This window comes from Cyanistes caeruleus, chromosome 3 (assembly GCF_971803275.1).
Source record: "Cyanistes caeruleus chromosome 3, bCyaCae1.hap1.1, whole genome shotgun sequence".
In the NCBI taxonomy this organism is placed as follows: Eukaryota; Metazoa; Chordata; class Aves; order Passeriformes; family Paridae; genus Cyanistes; species Cyanistes caeruleus.
The window spans coordinates 96,798,480-96,820,876 of record NC_141703.1 but is presented as its reverse complement, the minus strand read 5'-3'; the positions used below and the strand labels follow the sequence as shown (position 1 = coordinate 96,820,876).

The 22,397-nt window shown below is 38.9% G+C and overlaps 1 protein-coding gene across 3 annotated transcripts in view; it reads left to right on the top strand.

The window, feature by feature from the left end:
• Window positions 1-228: 228 nt before the first annotated feature.
• The window catches only part of CBLB (Cbl proto-oncogene B), a 126,640-nt gene continuing 104,471 nt past the window's right edge, over window positions 229-22,397 (top strand). Inside the window, exons 1-3 of one of the 3 annotated variants that reach the window (XM_086883214.1) lie at window positions 229-401; window positions 1,275-1,433; window positions 11,037-11,287. In XM_086883214.1, coding sequence (XP_086739340.1) covers window positions 243-401; window positions 1,275-1,433; window positions 11,037-11,287 — 569 coding nt within the window. In that variant the 5' untranslated portion in view covers window positions 229-242. The remainder of the gene's footprint in view (window positions 402-1,274; window positions 1,434-11,036; window positions 11,288-22,397) is intronic. The other 2 variants (XM_086883213.1, XM_086883215.1) reach the window with 2 other exon arrangements.

Sequence of the window (22,397 nt, the reverse complement as noted above, 5' to 3'; positions counted from 1 at the left end):
GCTCTGCCACCGCTCCCACCCCTGCCGGCCGCTCCTTCCCGCCCCCTCCCCAGCCCGAGCCCGCTCCGGGCCGCTGTCCCGCCCCGTGCCTATACCCGCTCCCATTTGCTGAATATCGCGTCAATCAAGCGAATCTGCCGTTGCCATTGGCTGTGATGCGGCAGCGTTCCCGCCCCCGGGCAGAGGGCCGCGCTGGCGGCGCGGCGCGCAGGCGCGCACGGAGTGTTGTCCCGGGGGTGGGCATGTTCCGAGGAGAGGAGCGGCCGCCAGCGCGCCGCGGGGAGGGGGCGGGCGCGGCAGAAGGAGCGGGGCCGCCGCCGCCGGGGAGCCAGCCTCACTTCCTAGGAGTGCGGGGAGACCACAGCCTGCCGGGGGCTGCGAGCGGTGCCACAGACAGACCTGTGCGTGTGCATCTCTCTCTCTCTCTTCTCTCTCTGTCTCTTTTGCATGCGCCTCTAGGACTCTCCACACAAGCGCGCACATTCCCACCCGCCCGCCGGGAGGGCTGGGGTACGGGAGGGGACACGGGCGGCGGGGCAGCAGCTCTCCGCGCTTCCCCGTGGGGCAGCGCCGGCCCGCCCGCTGCCAGCAGCAGCCGCACGGAGCAGAGTCCTGCGGGCGGCCGGCGCGGAGCGGGACGGGCGCGGGCGGCGGGGCGGGATGCGCTCCGCTTGCCTCCCGCGGCACTGAAGCCGCCGCGGCCGGAGGGAGGAGAGCCTCGTCCGGAGAGACGTTTCGCCTGCGCTCCGCTCCGCCGCGGGGGCTGAGGAGCCTCCCTGCGGCCGCCCGCTCCCGGCTCTCCCGGCGGCCGCTCTCGCCCTTGGCACACGGCCGCGCGGTGCCGGTCCGTGCGTGTGCGTGCCGCTGCCCCCGCCTGCCCTGCGGGGTCCTGCCTGCTGCCCGCGCTGCCTTCCTCTGCTCCCGCTCCTGCCCCCGCTCCGCCGCGGCCTCTTTTGTTGTGCCGTGCCGGGCATGTGCCCGCGGCCGGCGGGCGCGGGGACGGGCAGGGGCGCGGAGCCGGGCGCGGGTGCGTTCCCCCCTCCCGACTGGCGGTGTTGACAATAAATCCGAGATCGCTTCTGCCAATGTAAACCCGGGCCAGGTGGGTTTACGCTGTTTGTCGTGAAAAGTTAAGCTTGTTCCTAAACATGCTCTGATCTTGCCCTTTCCTGCCCGTGGAGAAGGAAGTGTTGCCTCGCAGGCTGCGGCGGGTTCTATGACAAGATGTTTTCGGAGCACCTTACGAGCCTGTGTTTCTCTGTCGTTGCGGCCAGCTTGGCTCCCAGATGGCCAATTCCCTGAACGGCCGGAACCCGCGCAAGGGACGGATCCTGGGCTTCATCGATGCCATTCAGGATGCTGTGGGCCCCCCCAAGCAGGCAGCTGCCGACCGCAGGACTGTGGAGAAGACCTGGAAGCTTATGGACAAAGTGGTGGGTGTCTCTGTGCATCCGTGTACACGCACAGTGAGGAATGGGTATTTAAATAGGTACACGGGGGCAGAGAGCTTCTTGCAGCTCTGAGTGCTGTGCTGCATGTGCCTCGGGAAGTTAGGGGACTTATGTTTTAGGTTATTTAAGCATCATTTGTTTTTTGGGGTTTTTTTTTGTTTTTCTGTTCCAGTGGCCTCTGGCTATGTTTTTTTTAATCTTGGTTTGTGGAAGGAAAACAAATGTGTGCGTTTGCCTTAGGCTATTGTTATTTTCAGATCCTTTAAAATGACTCAAAGTTGAAGAGCTGTCCTAACCAAAAGCTGCTTAACTTAGACTTGTAATCACATATTCTGTGTGTTTCATGTTGTATCACACTGTTAGTCTGCAAACAAGACCTCTGAAGTATTAAACTTCAGTTAAGCTAATTGTCCTGTGAGATATATTGGTGATGGCAGCATAGATGTGTTTGTGCTTTTAGGAATGTGCGTGGGTACTGGTGGATGTCACTCTTGTCAGTTTAGTAAACAGATTAGTATGGCATGCCTAACTTTTTGAGTATGTGTTCTGCATTTTAATGATTTATAAGTATGTCTACTATTAATTTTGAAACTAGAAATGCACTATACTGAAACTCATTTTTCAGGAAGCGAGGGGATAGACGGTAGCTTCTTAGCTCTTCTGCTTTCCCTCGCCACTCTGATACATTTTGTTTAGTATTCTTTGAAATGACAGCTTGTATAATGATAGATTATCTTGGAGAGTGACTTACCAGTGATAGGAAGAGTTTGATTGTAACATGGCTTGCTGTTCAGGAGATGCAGTCACTCTGCTTTGCACATGGGGTGATACTTAAAAGCTTCCTCTTGAAACTGCTGAGCAGTGAGGATTGCTACCTGTTGGCCTGGGGTACGTATGGCCATACAGTTACTCCTTTTTAACTCTGTGATTTAGTGCAACTCTGCACTCCCTGGGGCTCTTGTGAAATAAGATGTTCAATATTTCTTAGCGTTCATAATTAGTTATACTGGCAGGGTAGAGACTATTTCATGAAATGTGCCTTTACAAGTGTTACACTGTATTTGAAATCTTTGTAGGCTCTTTTTTGATGCTCCAAGAATAGTATCTGTATTTCCACTGTGTTTTCTGATAGCAATTATAAACTAAAACCTCAGCTTTAGCAAAAATGGGTATTGTCACACAGACTGTTGACATTTTCCTCTTAATGGTCAGGATGCTGTTAACAGTGAGTTCTCTTGTGCTAAGAACTGCAAGTATAAATACTCAAAAGTAGGTACTCTTCTTCAGTAGGAGGAAGTTTTCAGCTTGGAAACTAGGAATCTGGTTTGTTGTTGAAACCACGTGAGGAATGCAGAGCTCTGATTTCCTTGTGTCAGGCCTTTTAGAGATCTATATAGTAAGATTATACCCTGATTTGTTTGTATAATCACAATTATCAGAAAGTCTTTATCCCACGCTTAGGCTTCTGGATTGCTTTTACTCATCCAATACAGGAAACTCTATCTGTCACAGTCCATCAGAACAGCCAGGAAGGCCTGTTTGGTAGAAGTCACTGGAAAGGCTGGACATTGTGCTGTGCTTCCTTTTTAATTTTACTGGATAAGTGTCCTCAATTTGGATCTTTAATGTATCCTCTTTAAGCTGCTCTCAGTTAATCAAATTTTATTTCCAAATTGTATTAAAGTATACCAGACAGGATGATGTCATAGTGTGAGAATGCTCTAGCTTGTTGGTTGAGTTTTTAGCATTTGGTACTTGTAGTGAAAGGATGTGTTTGAGCAAATTTAATATGCTGGCAAACAAATTTAAATCTCATGGTCTTGTGTGGCAGCAGGCACAGGAAGGTCATTTTTTCCTCTGCCTAGATCAAACCCAGGGATTAAAATCAGAAATAGAAACCTGCTCGATCAACTGTTGTTTTAAATCCCATTTCTGGAGTATGTCCTATGACTGATTTCTGTGGTGGGTCAGGGATCAAATTAATACCTATTGAAGGCAGTAGCTCTGCCAAGTCACTGGGGTGCTACCCATGGTAAGGCTATGGCTTGGAGGCCTATTTTACTTGTTGTAATAACAGTTATTATGCTTGTTTATTCTTTAACTACAGTAGCTATGATAACCATCTTATTACTGTAGTAAGGTAGCTGAAGTTTTCCCTCATTCTAATGATGTTAAGAAAATGAAAAATGGAAACACAGCAAAGCTTTTATCTTGACCAAACATCGAAAAAAGAGCAGCCTTAAAAACTAGTGGTAGAGCTCAATAATTTCTAGTTTGCATTTTTATCTTTTTTAAAATTGCTATCTTCTATCTTTCTTTTGTTTCTTTCTGTAATTTTGTCCTCTAGCATATGAGATTTTCTGTATGAGTTACTTGTTTGCAATGAGGGATTAACCAATACTACAAACATTCCTACCCTATAAGAACTGTACTATGAGGGTAGTTTTATGGTGTACAAAAATTCTGTCTACCTAGACACTATGCAAACTCCTTTGTGTAGAATTGGTTTTGTGTCCTGCTTTCAAATTATTCAGATTTCATGATAAGATCAGTGTTCCATGGGCTGATACTTTAGGTTGGAATAGGCAGAATATTGCAGTTCTGTTTGAGTACTTTCTTTTTAAACTTCTATTATCAGTCTGAAAAGAAGAATGGGTTTTGAAAAAGAGATCTTTAGCAGGACAGAACGTTGGAATAGTGCTCCTGCTTAGATCCTTGTTTGTAAAAGTTGCCATAAGCAACATTCTTGCAGGGAATTAAAAAAACAATCTGCACGTAGATAATCAGTGAAGGTAAATTGCTATCTGTCTATATATCTTTCCTTTTTATACTTCATTTACTGGGATCTATACTTTTTGTGGTTTATTGATATGCCTTATGTGAATTTACAGTATTAACTGCATTATTAAAGGGAAAACAAGTGTTAGCATCAATCAGGTTTCTCTACTGCTTTTCTCATGGGTTCTTATCATTAAGAAACAAAAATATTTAAATTCCTGTGCAGTGCAAAAGATAATATTTCTTTTATGGTTTAGAAGGCTAGCCTTGCTTTTCAATGCTTGCATTGTATAAGAAAGTTGACCATGTATCTCTGGACTTGTAGGAAACAAATTACTGTTTTTAAAGCATGATCTATATTTTAGAAAGTTTGTATCCTGTAAATAAATGAAAAATAAATATTGTTAACAAATAACTTAGGTCTTTCTTTAAACTGTGTGTGAGGTACATGAGGTATTTTTTCTGTGATTGTAAACCTAAGGACTTTTAAAACCTAGACCCTAGCCATGTATTACCATTAGAGAATAAGGGTATGTTGAGACCAACTTTGGGAGAGAGTTACTGTTATGTAAACATTGGAGTAGTTAGGTCTGTTTACTGCTTGGGCTACTTAGACTTGTCTGTGCTATTTTTTTACACTTCACTCGTGTGGGATTCAAGCTGATAAAATCGTGACACATTATGAATGGGATTTTCTAAAGTAGGTGTATTTCATCAACTTGTAATCACTTGTCATTCCTCCTATTCATTGGGCCTGAAAATAATTAAATTTTCTGCTATGAAGATTAACAATATTGCCTAAACTATTCGGTGCACTGTCATGGCCCACCAGCTGTTTGACTGTATAAATGCAGATGGAATTGATTTGCTATTTAGGAATTATTTAAGAGCAAAGTAGAGTGCTTCTCCAAAGCTTATACTGTTGACTTGGTGAGTAAAAGCTATGTTACCTCTGCAGTTTAGTATTGTGGTTTTAAGTTAACATCTGTCATCATCTGAGTATACAGAGCATGGTAGTTGAAACTATGCGTGTGTTGGTTATCCTTTGCAAAACTTTGTGTAATTGATTCTATGGTCAAAGTTGGTAGGAAATCTTATGTCATGTGTATGCTGGTTATGGAAAAAGAATACAAAATTAAACATGGAAACAGAAGCTTCTCTCTTTCTAATTGGAAGAAGGTAAAATTACCCTCCAAAGTCAACTGTCCTTGTGTGTCTGTGGTATCAGCAGTCTTGGTGTTTATTCTTCCACTATGGAAATATATGGCTCAGTTGCAGTGTGGTTGAGCAAACATTTACTGTATTCTCAGTCAAAAAGATAGATGTTTGGGTCATTTCTACTTATATTCTGACAAGAGCTTTTTTCCCTCTGGAAAATGAAATGCTTTGCAGTTCAGGTGACTTCAGGCAGGAAGAAATCTCTGTCGAAGAACCATAATGTTCCAACTTTGACCATTTTCCTTACTATCCCCTCCTGATTAAGTTTTTCAGAATTTATGGTTGGTTGCATTGGATGTTGAGGATTGCTAGAGAGTTGTTATGGTATCTTAACAGCAGGGCTACCTTTATACTGTTTGTGGTATGTCAAGGTGTTTTATAATTCTTTAGGTATTTTGTGCAGCGTGGCAGAAGCAGCAGCTTTGCTCAGTGAGGCACTTTGGAAGTGTAGTTTTGGAAGTGTGTGAGCACTGATGCTCCAATTGTTCTGACCCATTCACTGAGGCTGAAAACGGTGTTTAGCGGATGTCCTACTCATTAGATACTCTGTTTTAGCTGAGTTACTTTCCTTGTATTGTCTTTTTGACTAGCCTTAGGTGTTTAAACAGATTGTGTTAAGGCTGCTGTACTTTGTTTTAACAAGGGTCCTTTTTTCAAGTGAGTCAAAGGCCTTCAACTTTGCTTTAAAGAGTGACTAGAAGATAGTTTTTAGCAAGAAATTGTATACAATAGGCCTCCATTACTCTCATCTCCAATGATGCTATGAAATAATGCCTTATAATTTAAGTCAAATATCTTCAAAAGGGTTATGAGTAGTGGCATTTATTTTGGTTAGGGGTGGGCAAGGAGAAGGGGCTGGTTTTTTTCTGCAAAGAAACTAGAGTTAACTTGTCTGGAAGTTCTGGAGTTAACTGTTTCTAATTCATTTTCTGGTAGATCAAGGTAATGCCTCAGTTTTCACAGGATCGCACTCTTATTGTTTCTGTGATTCTGGATTAAGTACTTGGATTTTCCCTGAGTGTGAGCTAGTGGAAAGGAGCTTAATTTTTTCTCAGTTTGCCTCAGTAAGAGAGATATTTTTTTACTAACTTGCTTGCTGCTTTTCATTTTTCACCACTGAGTGCTTGCTAAATATATACATGTTTACTTCCAGTCATAACAATACAAAAATCACACAGAGATATGATTCATGTCCGTTCCTAAGGTGTTGGTGAGAGTTGCCTTGTAAAGTGCAATATAGAACTCTTTATTTTAGGGGTGTTGGGGTTTTTTTTGTGTTTATTTGTTTTGAGTTCTGTTTTCTTTTAAAGAAAGGTCTTGGCAAATCTTTTGCGTCAGCAGGTGTCATTTCTTACTGCTTACTTTTAATTGTGAACTGCTGTGGTATGTGTCAGGACATCCTGACTGGAAACCATATGGTTTACCAACCATCTCCTTACAGACTTACTTCCTTTGAAGCCTTGTGTACTCTGTAAAGTGAAGGAAACCTTATACTACTTCAGTGGATCACTGATTTGAACGTAATATTAGTATTTTTTTTCAATTTTAATGCATAAAACTAATGAAGGTGTTGAAGAATTTTTGTATGGTTTTCTTAAAACATTAAGGTTTAATGTGCTGGTAATGTGCTGTTATTTATCTCTCCAAATTTAGCAGAAAGCGAGTCTTTGTAAGCTACCTTCTATGTAAGGGTGTGAAAATGAAGAAAACTTTCTAGAACTTCTGGAAGAGAAAATAGTTCTTCCTTGTAAGGGGATATTCTTTTTGTATTAGCTGAATGGACTGACTGTTGAAAATACAGCAACCAGCATGAGCAAATTGCTTTTTCTTGTTTTAAAATTTTAATGGTATTTCTAACATATATGAAATCACTTCTGTTCTGCTTGTTGGCACGTATGATTGAAAAGGTTGACTTCAGAAAGACAATTCTTTCTTAATGAGATTTAACTTGGGGTAAATAAGTAATTCAGAATGATTGCAGCCTTTTCTGCTTGTGGTCTGCTCTCATTGCTGACTTTTCTCTAAATAAACATTTTGATCTTTCAGATGTTTTTTTTCCCTTGTGATTTTACTTCAGAGAGTTGTAAGGCCTGGTCAGTGATAGATTTGTGTCACCTGTAGTTGGTCTTGTGAAGAATGTCAGTTTGGTTTCAAGTTTTCACTAAACCAGAAATCACAGTGAACTCAAAGTTCAGAGGTAAAAAATCTGGTTTTCATAAAGATTTTCACTTCTGCATTTGGGATTCCAGTTCTTAATTTTCTACTAAAAGAAATTCATGTATGTCTCTGCATGGATGATTTTCAGGTGTAGCTACACATGTTAGGTTCTTTGTCTGTGTTTCTGACATCTCCTTAGAGAATTCTATCTGTCAGCCTAACTTCAGTGCTTTTCTGATCTTGAAAGAATGCTATCATAGCCAATCTTTATTCTTTGAGAACCCTACCTTAGACATCTCCTAACCCACAACTGGGGCCCTGTTGTCCCTTTTTTTTTATCCTGATGACCTTACCTTTATCACATAAAACATAAACAAGTTATTCACAGTTTCAAAGCTCTTGCAGTTGTAGATTGCAGTTTCAGAGTTCATTACAGGTTAAGAGATGATCAAATATGCTTTACTTTTTTTTGTTTCCTTCCAGCTTGTTCTCAGCTTCCTTTATAAGCCATTAAATTATTTTTGAGAGCTTGCTGTGGAACTTTGCAGTTTATGTCTAGTAATACCAAACTGTTGGTGTTGAGTCTCTGAACCACTCTTCAGCATGTTGAACAGCTCATGTGTTCATATTTGCCTGCTTCTGTTTGTTTTTATTCCTACTGAAATGTAAATTTCTCTGGGATAAGGACTGTTCTACAACACATCAGAAGGCTTCCTGATGTATTACTTGGTCAAAGAGTTGAAAGAATAATAGAAATTACTAAAATAACAATCAGCGAAATGAGGAGAGCTATTTCTAATGTCATGTTTTAAACACTGTTTTGAATGGTGCTAGACTTTTTAAAAACTTAGTGCTTGACTTTTGTCCACTCTATCTCCACTTTTCTAACTATGACCTCCCGTTACTGCAGTCTAATTGCCTGGTTGTGTTCTTGCACTGTATGTTTCAGACACAAACTGTTACCTGTTTGCTTTGCTGTTTGGGGTGCATGAAAGTCTGGTAGTGGCAGCAATCTTTAGGCAGTGGATTTCTTAATGTTGTAGATGTAGAAATTACAAGAGAGATCAGCAATAGCGGTAGTGTTTTAAGAGATGAGTGTTACAGGATACAGGTTTGTTCCCTTCTCACCCAGAAAGTGACAGCTTTTTTTACAGAAAGTACAGCTCAAGGATGTACTTTTTTCAAGTTGATAGATTAGTAGGAATAGGAATCTACTTTCAGCAGTATTAAGATGTTTTTATAACCTCATTAGTTACTTCAAAAGAATGTCAAAGTCACTAATATATAATGTGGCAATCTCCAAATGATGCCTATAAAACATTTATACCACATGGTCTTAATTTTTTCATAAGTATTTGCATATGTACAGCTGTACACACATCTAGAAAGTGCCTCTATGCAATGTTTTAGCTGAGCCTGAATAGCTCAGTACAACAGCAGTAAAAAACTACACGTTAGTTTTAGTCTCTTTTCTTTCTAGAACAGAAAATTACAGAGCAAACTATCAGAAAATCTAGATAGCCAGGAGACAATTCTAACCTTTTTACATTAAGTATGTCTAAGAAACAAAGAGTACCTTTCAATTCCAGTAACAGTTCCAGTGGAGCTGGATTCAAATAAAGGTATTCTATTAGTCTGAATTTACTGAGTAATATATATTCAATTAATATTTGTGCCATTTGGGATCACAGTGATTCCAAGTCCATTGAGATGTTTTCTTCTATTTGGTTTAAGTGGCAGAGTTTTAGTAGTGAAGGGGACCACAGGGGTAGTTTTGCTGAGTAACAGCCAGAAGCTTCTCCCTGTCCAAAAGACCAGCTGGCTCCAAGCCGGACCTGCTGCTGGCCAGGGCTGATCCCATCGGCAGCAGTGATGCCCCATGTCTTAAAGGAAGGGGGAGAAAAGCTACTGTGCAGAAGCAGTTTGCAGTCAAGGAAGAGGGGAATGAGAATGTGTGAGAGAAACAACTCTGCAGCCACACAGCTCAGTGGAAGAGGGGGATGTGTTCTGGGTGCTGGAGCAGAGATGCCCGTGGCCCACGGTGAAGACCATGCAGGTCCACAGTGGAGCTGGCTTTCACTTTAAGCCGTGGAGGACCCCACATCAGAGCAGGCTGATGCTTGAAGGAGGCTGTGACACCTTAACGTGTCTAGCATGTGCTAGAACAGGCTCCTGGCAGGATCTGTGGTCCTGTGGACAGAGGAGCCCACACTGGAACAGGTTTCCTGGCAGGACTTGTGACCCTGCAGAGGACCCATGCTGGAGCAGTCTGTTCCTGAGCACCCTGTGGAGGGGATATGTTCTAGAGGAGTTCATGAAGAACCGTGTTCTGTGAGAAAGACTCATGTTGGGGAAGTTCAAAGACAGCTGTCTCCTGTGGGAGGGACCCCTGTTTGGGGCAGGGGAAGAGTGTGAGGAGTTCTTCCACTGTGGAGGGAGCAGTGGCAGACAAGGTGGGATGAACTGACCACAGTCTCCATTCACCATCCCCTGTGCTATAGTGAGGGAGGAGGTAGAGTGGAAAATAAAGTTAGGCACAGAAAGGAGGGAGTGGTGGGTGTAATGTGTTTTTAAGATTTGGTTTTATTTTCTTGTCACCCTACTCTGATTTGATTGATAATTACATGAATTAAGTTCCCCAAGTCGAGGCTAAGTACGTTAATATTAAATACCTGTGACAGTATTTTGTGAATGAGCTCTCCCTGTCCTTTTCTTGACCTATGAGTCTTTTGTTACAGGTAGGGGAATGAGAACAAAGCTGTAGTGGGCACCTCCTCATCCAGTCAAAAGCAGAGTACTGAACTTCTATTCCAGCCAGGAGCTGGAAAACAATGAGTTTATAATAATTTTGTTTTCTGGTTTACAATATCTGTTTTTGAGTGACCTAAAGTCTGTCTGTTATAGGTAATAATTTTTGAACAACTGTCACAGTTCAGACCATTTTCTTAAGTGCAGAGCTTTCAAAATTAAATTTCCCTAGGGTCTAAGAGGCTATATTGTTAGATAAAGAGAGACAGCAGATGACAAAGTAATTTATGTCAGTTCTTAGCAGATACTTAAACACCTGTAGCTAAGTTACCTGCAGCAAACAGAGCTGTATGAAAGTACTGCTCTTGGCATTTGTTGCATGCTGTGTTTTGATATACTCCTTAGCATATATTAGGCAGGAAAAGACATACTTGAAGGGCAAACCCACAAATATGTAGGTAAGCTTGTTTGCTTTTTAGAGATGTGACAAGATTAAGTCAAATTTTGCCCCTTTTGACATCAGAAACTGTGTTGGAATTTCACAGAATATAAATGAAGTACAATTTAATTCTTTGGGGTTGGAGGTTAGAGAAGTATGTTATACCTGATAAATTTGAAAATATCAAATCAGTTTTTGCCTCAATGGATTTCTTGTCTTTTACATTCTCTTGTTTTTGCTTATAGGTAAGATTGTGCCAAAACCCAAAGCTTCAACTCAAAAACAGCCCACCTTATATACTTGACATTCTACCTGATACTTACCAACATTTGCGACTTATACTGAGCAAATATGATGACAACCAGAAACTCGCACAACTCAGTGAGAATGAGTATTTTAAAATCTACATTGACAGTCTTATGAAAAAATCAAAACGGGCCATAAGACTCTTTAAAGAAGGAAAGGAAAGAATGTATGAAGAGCAGTCACAGGACAGGTAAGTGAAGTACTTAAATATGAAGTACATCATCTGGTGTATCTGCATTCTTAACACTGTTGTCTGCAGCCATTGTGCTTTGACATTTTTAATTATTCAAAGAGCAGAAATATTTATTGCTTGGATTCATTGACCCTGCAGGTCAATCAGTAATTTGCTGGATTTGTTTTGCTGTATGCTCTTATCTGTCACTTTGTGACCTTTAAAACCAAGTGCATTTCCTTCATAAAACATTCATTTCATTGTAATTGCTTATTCACAGGGCTTACAGTATGTAGTTTTTCCTGTGGTAGAGAGAGGGACTGTTAACTTGGATTGAGCTTGACCTCCCTCCCTACCCTAGATCCTTAAACTTTGGGACCCATGATGGATATTGACTTAGAATTTTCACAAGCGATGGAATGATGCAAAACAATATTCACACTTTTCAGATATTATGTAATTTTATGATAAGGAAATGATAACGTTAGCTTCATGCTGAGAAACCTTTTCAGAAACATAATGGATTCTTGATTTGCAATGGTTCAGTTTTAATAAAAGGAATTAACGTCCACTTTATCTGCACTCTTGGTGGTAACTGAAGAGGTTTTTAATATTTGATTTGATTACCTAATATTTTAAAAAACAATATTTCAGGAAATTCTGTGCAAGATCTGCAGTCTTGTTTTGGGAAGAGAGGGGATTGAACACTGTTGTGGCCATTAGTCTTTGCCTTGTGTGCTATTACTGTAAATCTATTTAAATGAAAGAGACAATGCTCTATCTGAAGTCTCTTTTTAAAGGAGATGGTGGAGAATGAGATGTCAAGCGAATGGAGGATTGAATTCCTGCTCTTCTGTCTGTCTGCATTTGAGCTCTGAGGCAGGCATGGTGGCAGTATAGTTTTACAGCTGGTGAAATTGTTGGTAGAAGCAGTGAAATGTCTACATTCTTGTATATGTCATTGCTGTTATGGTTGAATTGTACATATGTTCCTTCCAGATCTTTGGCAATGATTATAGCTACTCAGTCTACTGTGGTAGTCTTTTGGGCTTGGTAGGGTGTCTGAAATTTGTTTGACATCTAAGGACTTTTCTCTTATAGAACATCAAGACTGTCCAGATGTGAATATACTTAGGCAGAAACGCTCCAAGAGGAGCAAAATATACTGTTTAAGGTGTTTCAGTGATCAGTAAAGATTTTGATGAATGCATGTTTTCTGTGTGTGAATTTGTGTGCAAAGCAATGTTTTCAATGTGGATGCATTCTTACCAGAACTCCTGAGAGAGCTGTGCATCGCTGAGCCCATGGCTACCTAATTTAGGCATCCCATTTGGTATATGTATAGAAGTCATTGTGTTTCAAAGGAAATATGAACTTGTTATGACAAGGGAAATTTGACAGGAGTAGTTGGATTATATAAGCAGGTTTTATTTTGACTTACTTGTGTTGTATGAAACCCCAATCTAGTTACAGGTTTGCTTAAAGTTGGCAAAAATTAAAGCCAGTTTCAGTGACACTCCTTCAAAATACGTGCTATAAGCTCTGTACAGTAATTCAGGCAATATGTTAGTAACTCTTGTCTAGTTGCTGGAGTTGCTTCTTTCTGGTTACCCATTTCATTTTCTGTATTATGGTAACAGTGGTGCTAGAAGGATGTCTTTTGTGAAGCACAGAATTTTTGGAGAAGGTGTAGTTAGCATATTTACTGTATATTTGGGCCATTCTTCTGAGATGGCTGGAGAGGAGCAATTTTAAAACAAATCATACTAATGAAGTGCACTGAATCACAATAACTATTTCAGGCTTTTAAAATTAGTATTTCAGAAGTTGACAGCTATCTTATTTTGCTTAACTGATGGAGTTCAGAGCTTGAGAAAAGGAGCATAATAGAAATGTTTTTCTTGTGTTCAAATTGTTAGTTGTGTTTCCAAAATACAAATTGCATTTTGACTGTCAGAATGCTTAAATGAAAAGATTGTAAGAATTACTTCATTAGATCATGACCCATGTCATTCCAAATAAAAGTCTATATGATTTCAGTGCATCCTGAATGAAGGTGTACTTGTTTGCTGAGCTATATGACTAGGTGTTGGAGCACTGCTAAGGAGTGCTTCAATATACTTTATCATGCTAATTCTTGGTAACTTAGCAAAGAAGTTGTTAATGTGTTTAGTAGCTTTAATGTGTTTTGATAGTTTCTTTGCTTCCAAATATGCTTGCATTAACCTCATCAACAAATGATTAACAAGTATTATAATGTAATTGTAGCAGTGATCAATTGAAGATTGTATTTTTGAAGATGCTTCTAAAATGACTGTCATTAAAGTAGTCAATTTGTAGTGGAAATATTGGGAAATAGTAAATTTTAAAAAAAGCTAAGGCAAATGTTGGCACCTGGACAGTTTCTGTGGTTTTTCATTCTTATTCTGTCTTGGTTTGTGGATAAAAGCGCATCATAGAAAAGAGAAATGCTTTACTCTTCATAAATTTGATTGGTATAATTTTAACTTATTTAGCATTATTGACTAATTTCTATAGTGATGGTACATTTAGGAACCAGTGCCAATATACATGTGATTTTGTTTGTGTGATGACACAAAAACTACTCTACTGTGAATAATTTATCAGAGATTTTAGTTTTCAAAGATCCTGTGAATGAATTTTAGTTTTCAAAGGTCCTGTGGAAGAAACAAGTTAGAGAAGCAGCACTTAGGTAGTGTAAGCTTTGGTGTTAGCCATTTGTAGGTAATCTGGCTGGTACAGTATCTTGTTTCCATATCGAATGCATATGATAGCCATTTAAGAGTAGATGGTGCTGTCATTCTGTACTCTATTGGATAAGTCTTGCTAAGAAGGGAAAATAGGGTTTGCAAGTTTGTTTCTTGTGCTTAACTGCATCTATTTTTGAGTATGGTGTCTTCTACAAAATTATGTCCTTTCAGTCTTCTTGCTTAATGAAGTAAGAGATAATGTCCAGTAAGTTCTGTAAACTGTACTACATACAGGCTGTATGGAAATCTTTCTATGACTGAAGTAATTTTACTTTTTGTCACAGATTTTACTTTTTAAAAAGTTATTAACGCAAGTTTATTAGAATTACTGGTTCAGAGTCATCTACTCTAAAAAGGTTCTCTGTGTCTTTGAGGCTTTTGGGGTTGTCTTTTCTGCTTTTTGTTGCTTTTCTTTGTCGCCCTTTGTTTATTGGGAAGTAAACTAAAGCTGGAAAACATCATGTCTGTGAAGTCCAAACTTCCTTCCCTTTTGCTGTATTCCAGAATTAGGAATTCAGAAAAAATAAAAACTTCACAGAATGGCAGTTTTTGAGATAAATGTGTTATCCAGGTGTAGAAATCAAGCACATAAGTTACAATAATAAGACTAAAGAATAAAGTGGCAGTGGGGAGAGTACATTTGGATTCATTCAAGGTGCTGGACATAGTCTTCAGTTCTTACTAATGGAGACAAGTGGGAGGTTTCCTGTGATTTCCTGTAAAACATATCTTAGAAGAATGTCTTGAAATGGAACTTTTTCTCTGACTTTTAATATTGACTGCCTTCTGCTATAGGCCTTTTATATGAGGAGAGGCAGAAAAGTGTAAAACCAGGGTGTATATTTTTAATAATCTCTTAAAATTCACCTTGGTTCAGCCAGAGTTGGTTGGCTGTTTGTTTTTAAGTGGTATTCCAGAAGTGGAAGATGGATATTTCTTAAGCAGTGGATGGTAAGGATGAAGATGTCAAGAGAAGACCTGTGATGGTTTTGTGGTCAGTGTAGGAAGGTGTGTATGAAGTATATGTCAGAGTCAAAGGAGTCCTTCAAGGTGATCACAAAACCACTTCTGTTCCTGTCTAAAAAGTCTTATTAAATTCTCTTGTGCATCTGGCTGTTTGATGTCTTGATTCAAATTATGTGTTTCTATATTGTACAGCTTGTTTAAATGTTGGTGCAGAATTCTTATACTCTCTTAAGTCTTGTAAGGAGGTCTTGTACCTGCAATTCAAATGATAGATCAAGTTCTCCTTTGTTACTGTTGATATTGGTTACTGGGTTTATAGAGTATTCCATTTCTCTTCCTTAAGTCCATCTTGACTTGTGATCAGTTGTGGTTTTTGGATCAAGTCCTTGAACTGCTACATTAAAGTACACAATGTTCTTTCTGCTGCAGAAATTTCTCACGTATTTCTTCTTATCCTGAAAGTACAGACTTAATAAGAGGTTAAAAATAGTATCAGGATGGGAGTCAGGTGTGCCTGCTGCGATGCAGTAGCCCCTTGTGTACTTCTGTCTTGTGTGTCTTGTCTGCTTCCTTGCATTACCTCTGCTTGTATCACAAACTTGCTGTTTAATTTATAGGAATTTAAGAAGTTTATAACTTAGCTAGCCTCACAACTTGTTTGTGTCTCCAGGAAGAGGAGGTTTTGTTGATTGTGGGAAGGATCAGGAAGAGCAAAGTTTTAATTCAGGGTGATTTTGTTTGGAGAAGTTAAGATTGTTTTGGCTGATGGTTTTTTTTGTTTGACAAATAGAAGGTAGAGATTCAGAAAAAGATGTTAATGGCCCTTTTCATAGAGCCAGTTTTGGCTTTTGATTGACATCACATAGATAACGTGGTAATTGTCGAATAAAAGTTATGGGCTTCCTGATTTGTTCTGTTTTCCAAGCATATTATATAGTTTTTGGTCTCCAGTAAATTCTGAGCTAAGCTATACATACCATCAATCTGTTGTTTAACATGGTATGTAAACCCCTAAACTTAAACTGTCTCACCACAATTTAGAGATATATTGACTGTTTAATCTTGCTGAAGCTGAGAGAAGGGAATCTAATATTTGTTTTTTCCCCTCTTGTATTTATTTACCTGTATTTTTAGATGATTCCTAGTATAAGAACTTGGCTACAGTAAATAGCCTCTAACAAAGAAGTTTCTTCTCAGGAAAAATGAATGCATGACTGATTAGATGGGGTTGCATTAGATGGGGAGGAGGAAATACAGTGTTTTTGGGTTTTTTTTAAGCTTTCATGTCATGGTGAGAATTTCCACCCTCTTCTCCCTTCCTGTTCCGTAGATGTGATGTAAAACCAGATGTAAAACCAAACAGCTTTAATAAACCCTTTGGTTTATTACTGTACCTGACCCACATGAGTAGCTGAGCTTCAGTGCAGATCTGGTGGAGCACAAGCTGTTTGCTATTTTTGGCTATAGTTTAAATTAAAAAAGGAATGTTACACAAACACACTTTTCAGACAAAGAGACTCTTGTTGCAGAGGGCAGGTGACAACGCGTGGAGGTTACAAATGGTAGAGCAGTATTATGACAGCTTGTTCTCAGCATAAATGCAAACAGGCTGTGACTGCAGTTGTTGTAAGGCAGTATTTAAATTTTAGATTTTTTTTATCATCTCCAGTGCTTGGGGGTGGGTACTGTCAAATGAGAACAAAGGAAGTATTAGTACCAGAGTTACTTAGAGGCAACTATTTATTCAGATTGCAGAGGAAGACAAGGATTTTAAAACCACAAAAGATCCTAATGAAAAAATAATGGCTTGTAAATTCTTATAATTGATTTAGAGCCTTGATTCATATCTAGTTGTGTAGAGGAGAGATACATGCACTTTTTCTTTTACTTTGTTATTCTTATAAAATCAAACAGCATTTTGTATGTTAGTGAAAGGTCTCTTTCAAACATTATTTTACAAGTAATGTGGTGTTGACAGTCATGTCTGAGCTGGTTGTAAGGGGATATACGCACAGTCTGATATTTTCCTTGTTGTCTTTTGTATAATTATTAATGCCTTATGAAAGTGTGCATGATGTTGTTGCCAAATTTTAAGGTGCCATACAATTTATACCCATTTTAGGCAGGTGTGAAAGCTCTCAAAAAGCACAGTTAGGGGAATCTGTCCCATAGGCTTTCTATACATTAATTTCCTTTATGATAAAGCTGATGATAGTTTTGCTGCTAGGGTTATACAAAATAACTCTTGCAATGTCTAACCTGACACAGTTTTCTGTAGGATTTCAGTTCATCTTCAGGGTATAGTATAGGATGGCACAGTGAGCTGGGGAAGTAGGTGTTTTTCTGACCCAGTATTTTTGGTTAGAGAAGTCTGGAAGCACTCTATTGCAGTGAGGGTAGCAGTACCCATTTCTGGTCTGCAGTAGCTCTGTCTCACATCCCTTCCCCATACTTGCCTGCAGGGTCTGTATAGGGAGCAGCTGTGCTTGTGGGGGCGGACCATGGCCACCAACCATAAATAGAGCTGTGTTAATAGGTATGATAAAGCCCCAGTTAGCAACTTTGGGAACTTCTTGAAGAGCAGGCAGTGCTGGGTCCTGAATTTAGCATGTAGAAAAGAAGGCTCCTGTAATGGACCCGAATGTATCTTTTGTCAATCACTTTTTTATGTGCATTTGATTTTTAGAAAATTTTGGTCTCTGCCTCTCCATCTCCAGAAGTATTTTGTATTCAGTGAAAAGGTATTTGTTTTAGGATGCCTTCAACACTAGCCTGCATGATGGAAGCTGCTTGCCATGCAAGCAGGAGCACAGAGATTATAGAAGAAAGGATCCATTTTTATGAAATGTATGCCTAAACTTATAAGCACATATAATTTTATTTTTAGGTTATAAAAATAAATGGTTTCCTTTTCTTAATCTTATGTGGCATTGTTTTCCATTAAAAATTAGAAACATGAAAGAAAGTCTGCTTTTATTCTGTAAAGAGATGGAAAAAAAGTTGGAAATAATCGCTTTCAAGTGCTACACTTGCTGTTTAGTCAATAGAAGCTCTTTGAAAGTAAAGTAGAGCCAGTTTATAAAAACAATCATGCTGTAGTGGTAATCCTTTGTCCAAGGAACGCTTGATGAAAAAATCAGCCTAGAAGACATGCTTGCTGTGTATCAAGTCAAGACAGTTGACTTGCTGTAGTCAAGACAGTTTCACTAACCTGTAAAGAGTAAGAAATAACCTTCATTTGAAAAAGTGGCAGTATATGTTTAGATTAACATAGTTGAAGTTTTAGTTCAAAACAAAAGTGACAGAGTGGGATATTGATGGAAAAGCTAATGGATGGAACTACTGTATTCCATTCATTAAAATCTGGCATGCTAGGGAGTACTTTGATAGTCATGGAATTTTAAAAATACTTTATGATCATTTGACTCAAGTTTTTTTTTTTTCTTCCTGTTTTGTTCTCTGCTTCAGTATTAATAAAGCTAATTTACTTGAATCTCACTAAAAATAACAGAGTTAATATAAATATTTTGCAAGTCTTTTTATCAGTGGCTGCACATTTGCAAGCTAACTTTGTTTTTACAGATTGTTCAATAATATTGTGCATGCTCTAGAATGAGGCAAAGCTTTAATATGGTTAATTTGTATTGGAGGAACAAGGATTAGTGGTTAAACATACAGGTTTACTGTTGTCTGCACAAAACAGTTTTGTTGGTTGCAAGATGAATATATTGGCAAGTCTCATTATTTTATATTGAGCAATTACAAATTATTTAAAAGCATATTCTCTTGATAACCAGTTTAGGAATATAATTTGCTTGATTTGAAAGGAGGTGTTATATTTACACAAAAGACTGCATTTAATAAAACTCACCAAAAAAAATCCAAAGAAACAGGGTAATACGTGGAAAGGACCAAGAGTAAACTGAGAAGAAGCACATCTTAACCCGTAGTACAAATGGAAGAAGTTGTCACTAAGTGAATTTATGTGAGGGATAAAACTTCCTGAGCAGGCAACCAGGTGACTGTCATCTGTCTCTTATTAGTAATGTAGATGATTAAAAACATTTTTAATCTTTCTGGTTTGAGTGCAACCAAGGTACTCATTGTTGAAATGTTTTTATATTTGTCTCTAGCATATGATAAAACACTGAGCACTTTCACCATCATTTGCTTAGATTTCATGTTGGAATTAAAGAGCTATCCTGTCTCATAATGGAAGATTTTCCCCATAATCTGTGTCATTACCTAATTTTTACCATCGTGTGAAGTGAAATACATATTGACTAAGTATATTGGCTTTATTGTACGTACAGCTTTCAGATATCTTGGCAGATCACACAAGCAGTGAAAAAGTAATTTTTTGTTCATTTTAGTGTATTTGGTCATAATACTGATTGTATTGCTCCTTTTCATGTATCTGATGGAGAGGTAGATATAACTGTATTTCTTCCTGCTATGATATAAGGCAATAAGGGGAAACATAGAAGTAACAGATGCCTAAGAAACACATTTCTGGGGTATACAATGAAAGATTATAGTACTTGGTGGCATATGGATTGAGCTAAATTAAATTTCTGTATGGGTAAGGTTGTGATCTCTCTGTAGGAGGACTTTCATTTATAGTTCTTGAATGGTCAAAGAGTGGAGATGTAATTTTAGTACAGTATCTGATGTGTTGTGCAGCTAGGACTCCACTGGGGACCTGGACAGCCTACCTGATGAGCTAGCCTTTCACTGCTACTAGCTGAGTTTTGGCAAGCTGTGACTCTACAGTGGGAGAAGAATTTTGGGGAAAAATAATTAAATTTAATTTTTTTTCTTCTACTTGATACCACTTGTGGGAGAGTTCACAAAACACATCCTTGCTTTCCCCTAGGATAAACCAGTGAAACAGTATGGCTTTGAAATTTGAAGCAAGAATAAAAAAGGAAATTATTCCTATCATGTGTAACAAAAATGTGTCAAGATTACCTTACTTATTCCACGATTCTTACTCAAAGTTATCACTAATAGTAATTTGAGCCTTACTTTGTTTTGTCTGGTGTACCCAGCAGATGTGTCTTTAGAAATAAAATCCACAACCATATCTCATTATTGAATATTAGCCCCAGTTTTGCATCTACCTTGGACAATGCAGCTACCTCCTGATGGGGAGGAATACTGAGTAATAAGGTATGGAAGTCTTATCAACTCCTGATTAGCTGCTATCTCTGTCTCTGGAGCTCCAATCCAAAGTATTGCACTGTGTCTGTTTATGTTGATATGACCAATGGTGGAGAATATCAAGACTCTTGAGAAAGTACTTGACATACTGCAGGACTGGGTTAGACGTGTGGCACTGATGGCAGGAAAAGAATGATCCATGGGCTTGCTTATGAGTGACTACAGTCAGAGTCTCCTGCAAATGATGATTAGCTGTATCTGGGGCCCAGTGTTCACCTTTTTTTCTAGTGTCTGTTGACTAACTTCTGTTCTTGGTTTGGGAAAGGTATTCCCCAATTTAGTGTTCCCACAAACCCCAAACCACACGCTGCCACTCACTCTTCTCCGTTTCCCCTCTCCCTCCCTGCTGCAGCAGGTGGAGAACTGGAAGTGCAAAAGGCACAGGTAGAATAATGTACGAGAAGCAGCAGTGAGATGAGAAAACGAACAGGAGCACTAACAATAGTAATAACAGAAGTTTGCAAAAAGGAGAGCGGGGAGCTTGACCTGACTGCAGCCATGTTCCCCCTGGCCCAGGACCAGCATTCCCACCACTCTGACCAGAATGAAATGACCTGAGCTGGAATGGAATAACACTGGGGTCCTGGCCATGCCCCTGTCCCAGCTACTGCAAAAAATTACCCTGCCCTGGCTGGAGCCAGGACACACATTCAAAGAAGTGAAACTGACATATTTAGTAGAAAATCTGTGATCGTTCCCTAGTTTGTGTAGAGGATTATTCTGTGACAAATTCTAGTCTTGATTACAGTATGAATAAAGAAACATTTTAATAATCTTAATTGTTTCTTGAGTGTGTGCTAGGCCTCAGTAATGTTCTGAAAGCTTTTACTAACCTCTTTACTTGTCCTGAAAAAAACCCAAACACCTTCATTGGCTCTGTATCACAAATCTTGTTACTTTTTAAGAGGTGATAAGTTCATTTGTTAGTTATCCCTCTTAAAATAGCACATTTTGGGGAATACACTATTGCTTAAGGAATGATTGAATGATAAAAAAGTGCCTCCTGTTACAAGTTAAAGGACATTAATGTAAGACAGACACTTGTATTAGCATCTGTTTTCAAATTGTTCCAATGGAAGATGGTCCTTAGCCAACAGAATATTTTATGAACTCATTTCAGAGATGATTCTGAGTCATGAATATCTGTCATAGGAAGTATGAAATTCAGGATCAGTAATAAAATGTCTTGTACCCAGGAACATTGGTTAGAATAATGTTTAATTTTTTTTAAAAGTCATTAATAGATGAGACCTGACAGGTGTATATCCTAGAGCAGGCCTTTAATTCTAACTGTTCTCCAGTGGGAGAATGTGAAAAGACAAAGAGAAACACCTTCAGATGTTTTTCATGTCAGCATTTTGAAAGGTTTATGGGGCTGTAGAGAATTAGTCATTGTGTAACTTGTAGAAAATTAAATTATTGTGTTACCAGATTACTTTAAGGTTTAGTATCAAAATCTCTAAGTACTATTCTTATTTTTGGAGAATGCTTAGTTTTGACAGAAGAAAAATAATTTCTTCAATGTCAAAGTTATAAGTTTCAGCAACTAGGGTATGTAAGCCTTTCATCAGTACAGTTAGGGTAGAGCTGTGTAAGTTCTTTTTAATACTCTATGAATGACATGCATGTTAAAGGAAGATATAATACAAGAAATAGAGCCTGAAAATATTTTGGTTTGTTCAGATATACAGCCTGTTGTGAAAATCCTAAAGTGCAGAACCTGTGTTCCAACTGTTGTTTGTCATTAAAAATGATGACAGTCTCTGTTAAGAACATCTGCTTGCCTAATGTGCCAGCAGTAAAGGAGATGTCTATGTTATGTTAACTTAGCTTGTTTTTGTCTCTTCATTTCTAAGTTATTTGGTTTTAAAACACTAGAAAAAAGTAATCTTTTGTAATGAAATATTGTTCTAGTTTTCAGCTCTGAAACACCGTAATAGGAAAATCACATATTCAGTTTCTAGATCATCTCAATAACACTGAGTTGGTAATAATGAATAGGCTGTGTCTGTATTTTTTGTTCTGAGTTTGAACAGCTATACTTTAGTTCTATTTACGTTATTTTTTACTGGTTGCCTGAGTCACAATAGGTCACTTAGATATAAGTATTATGCCATTTAATTTACAGTACAGCAGCTCCAGGTTTTTCTAGAATTAAGAGTAGTATT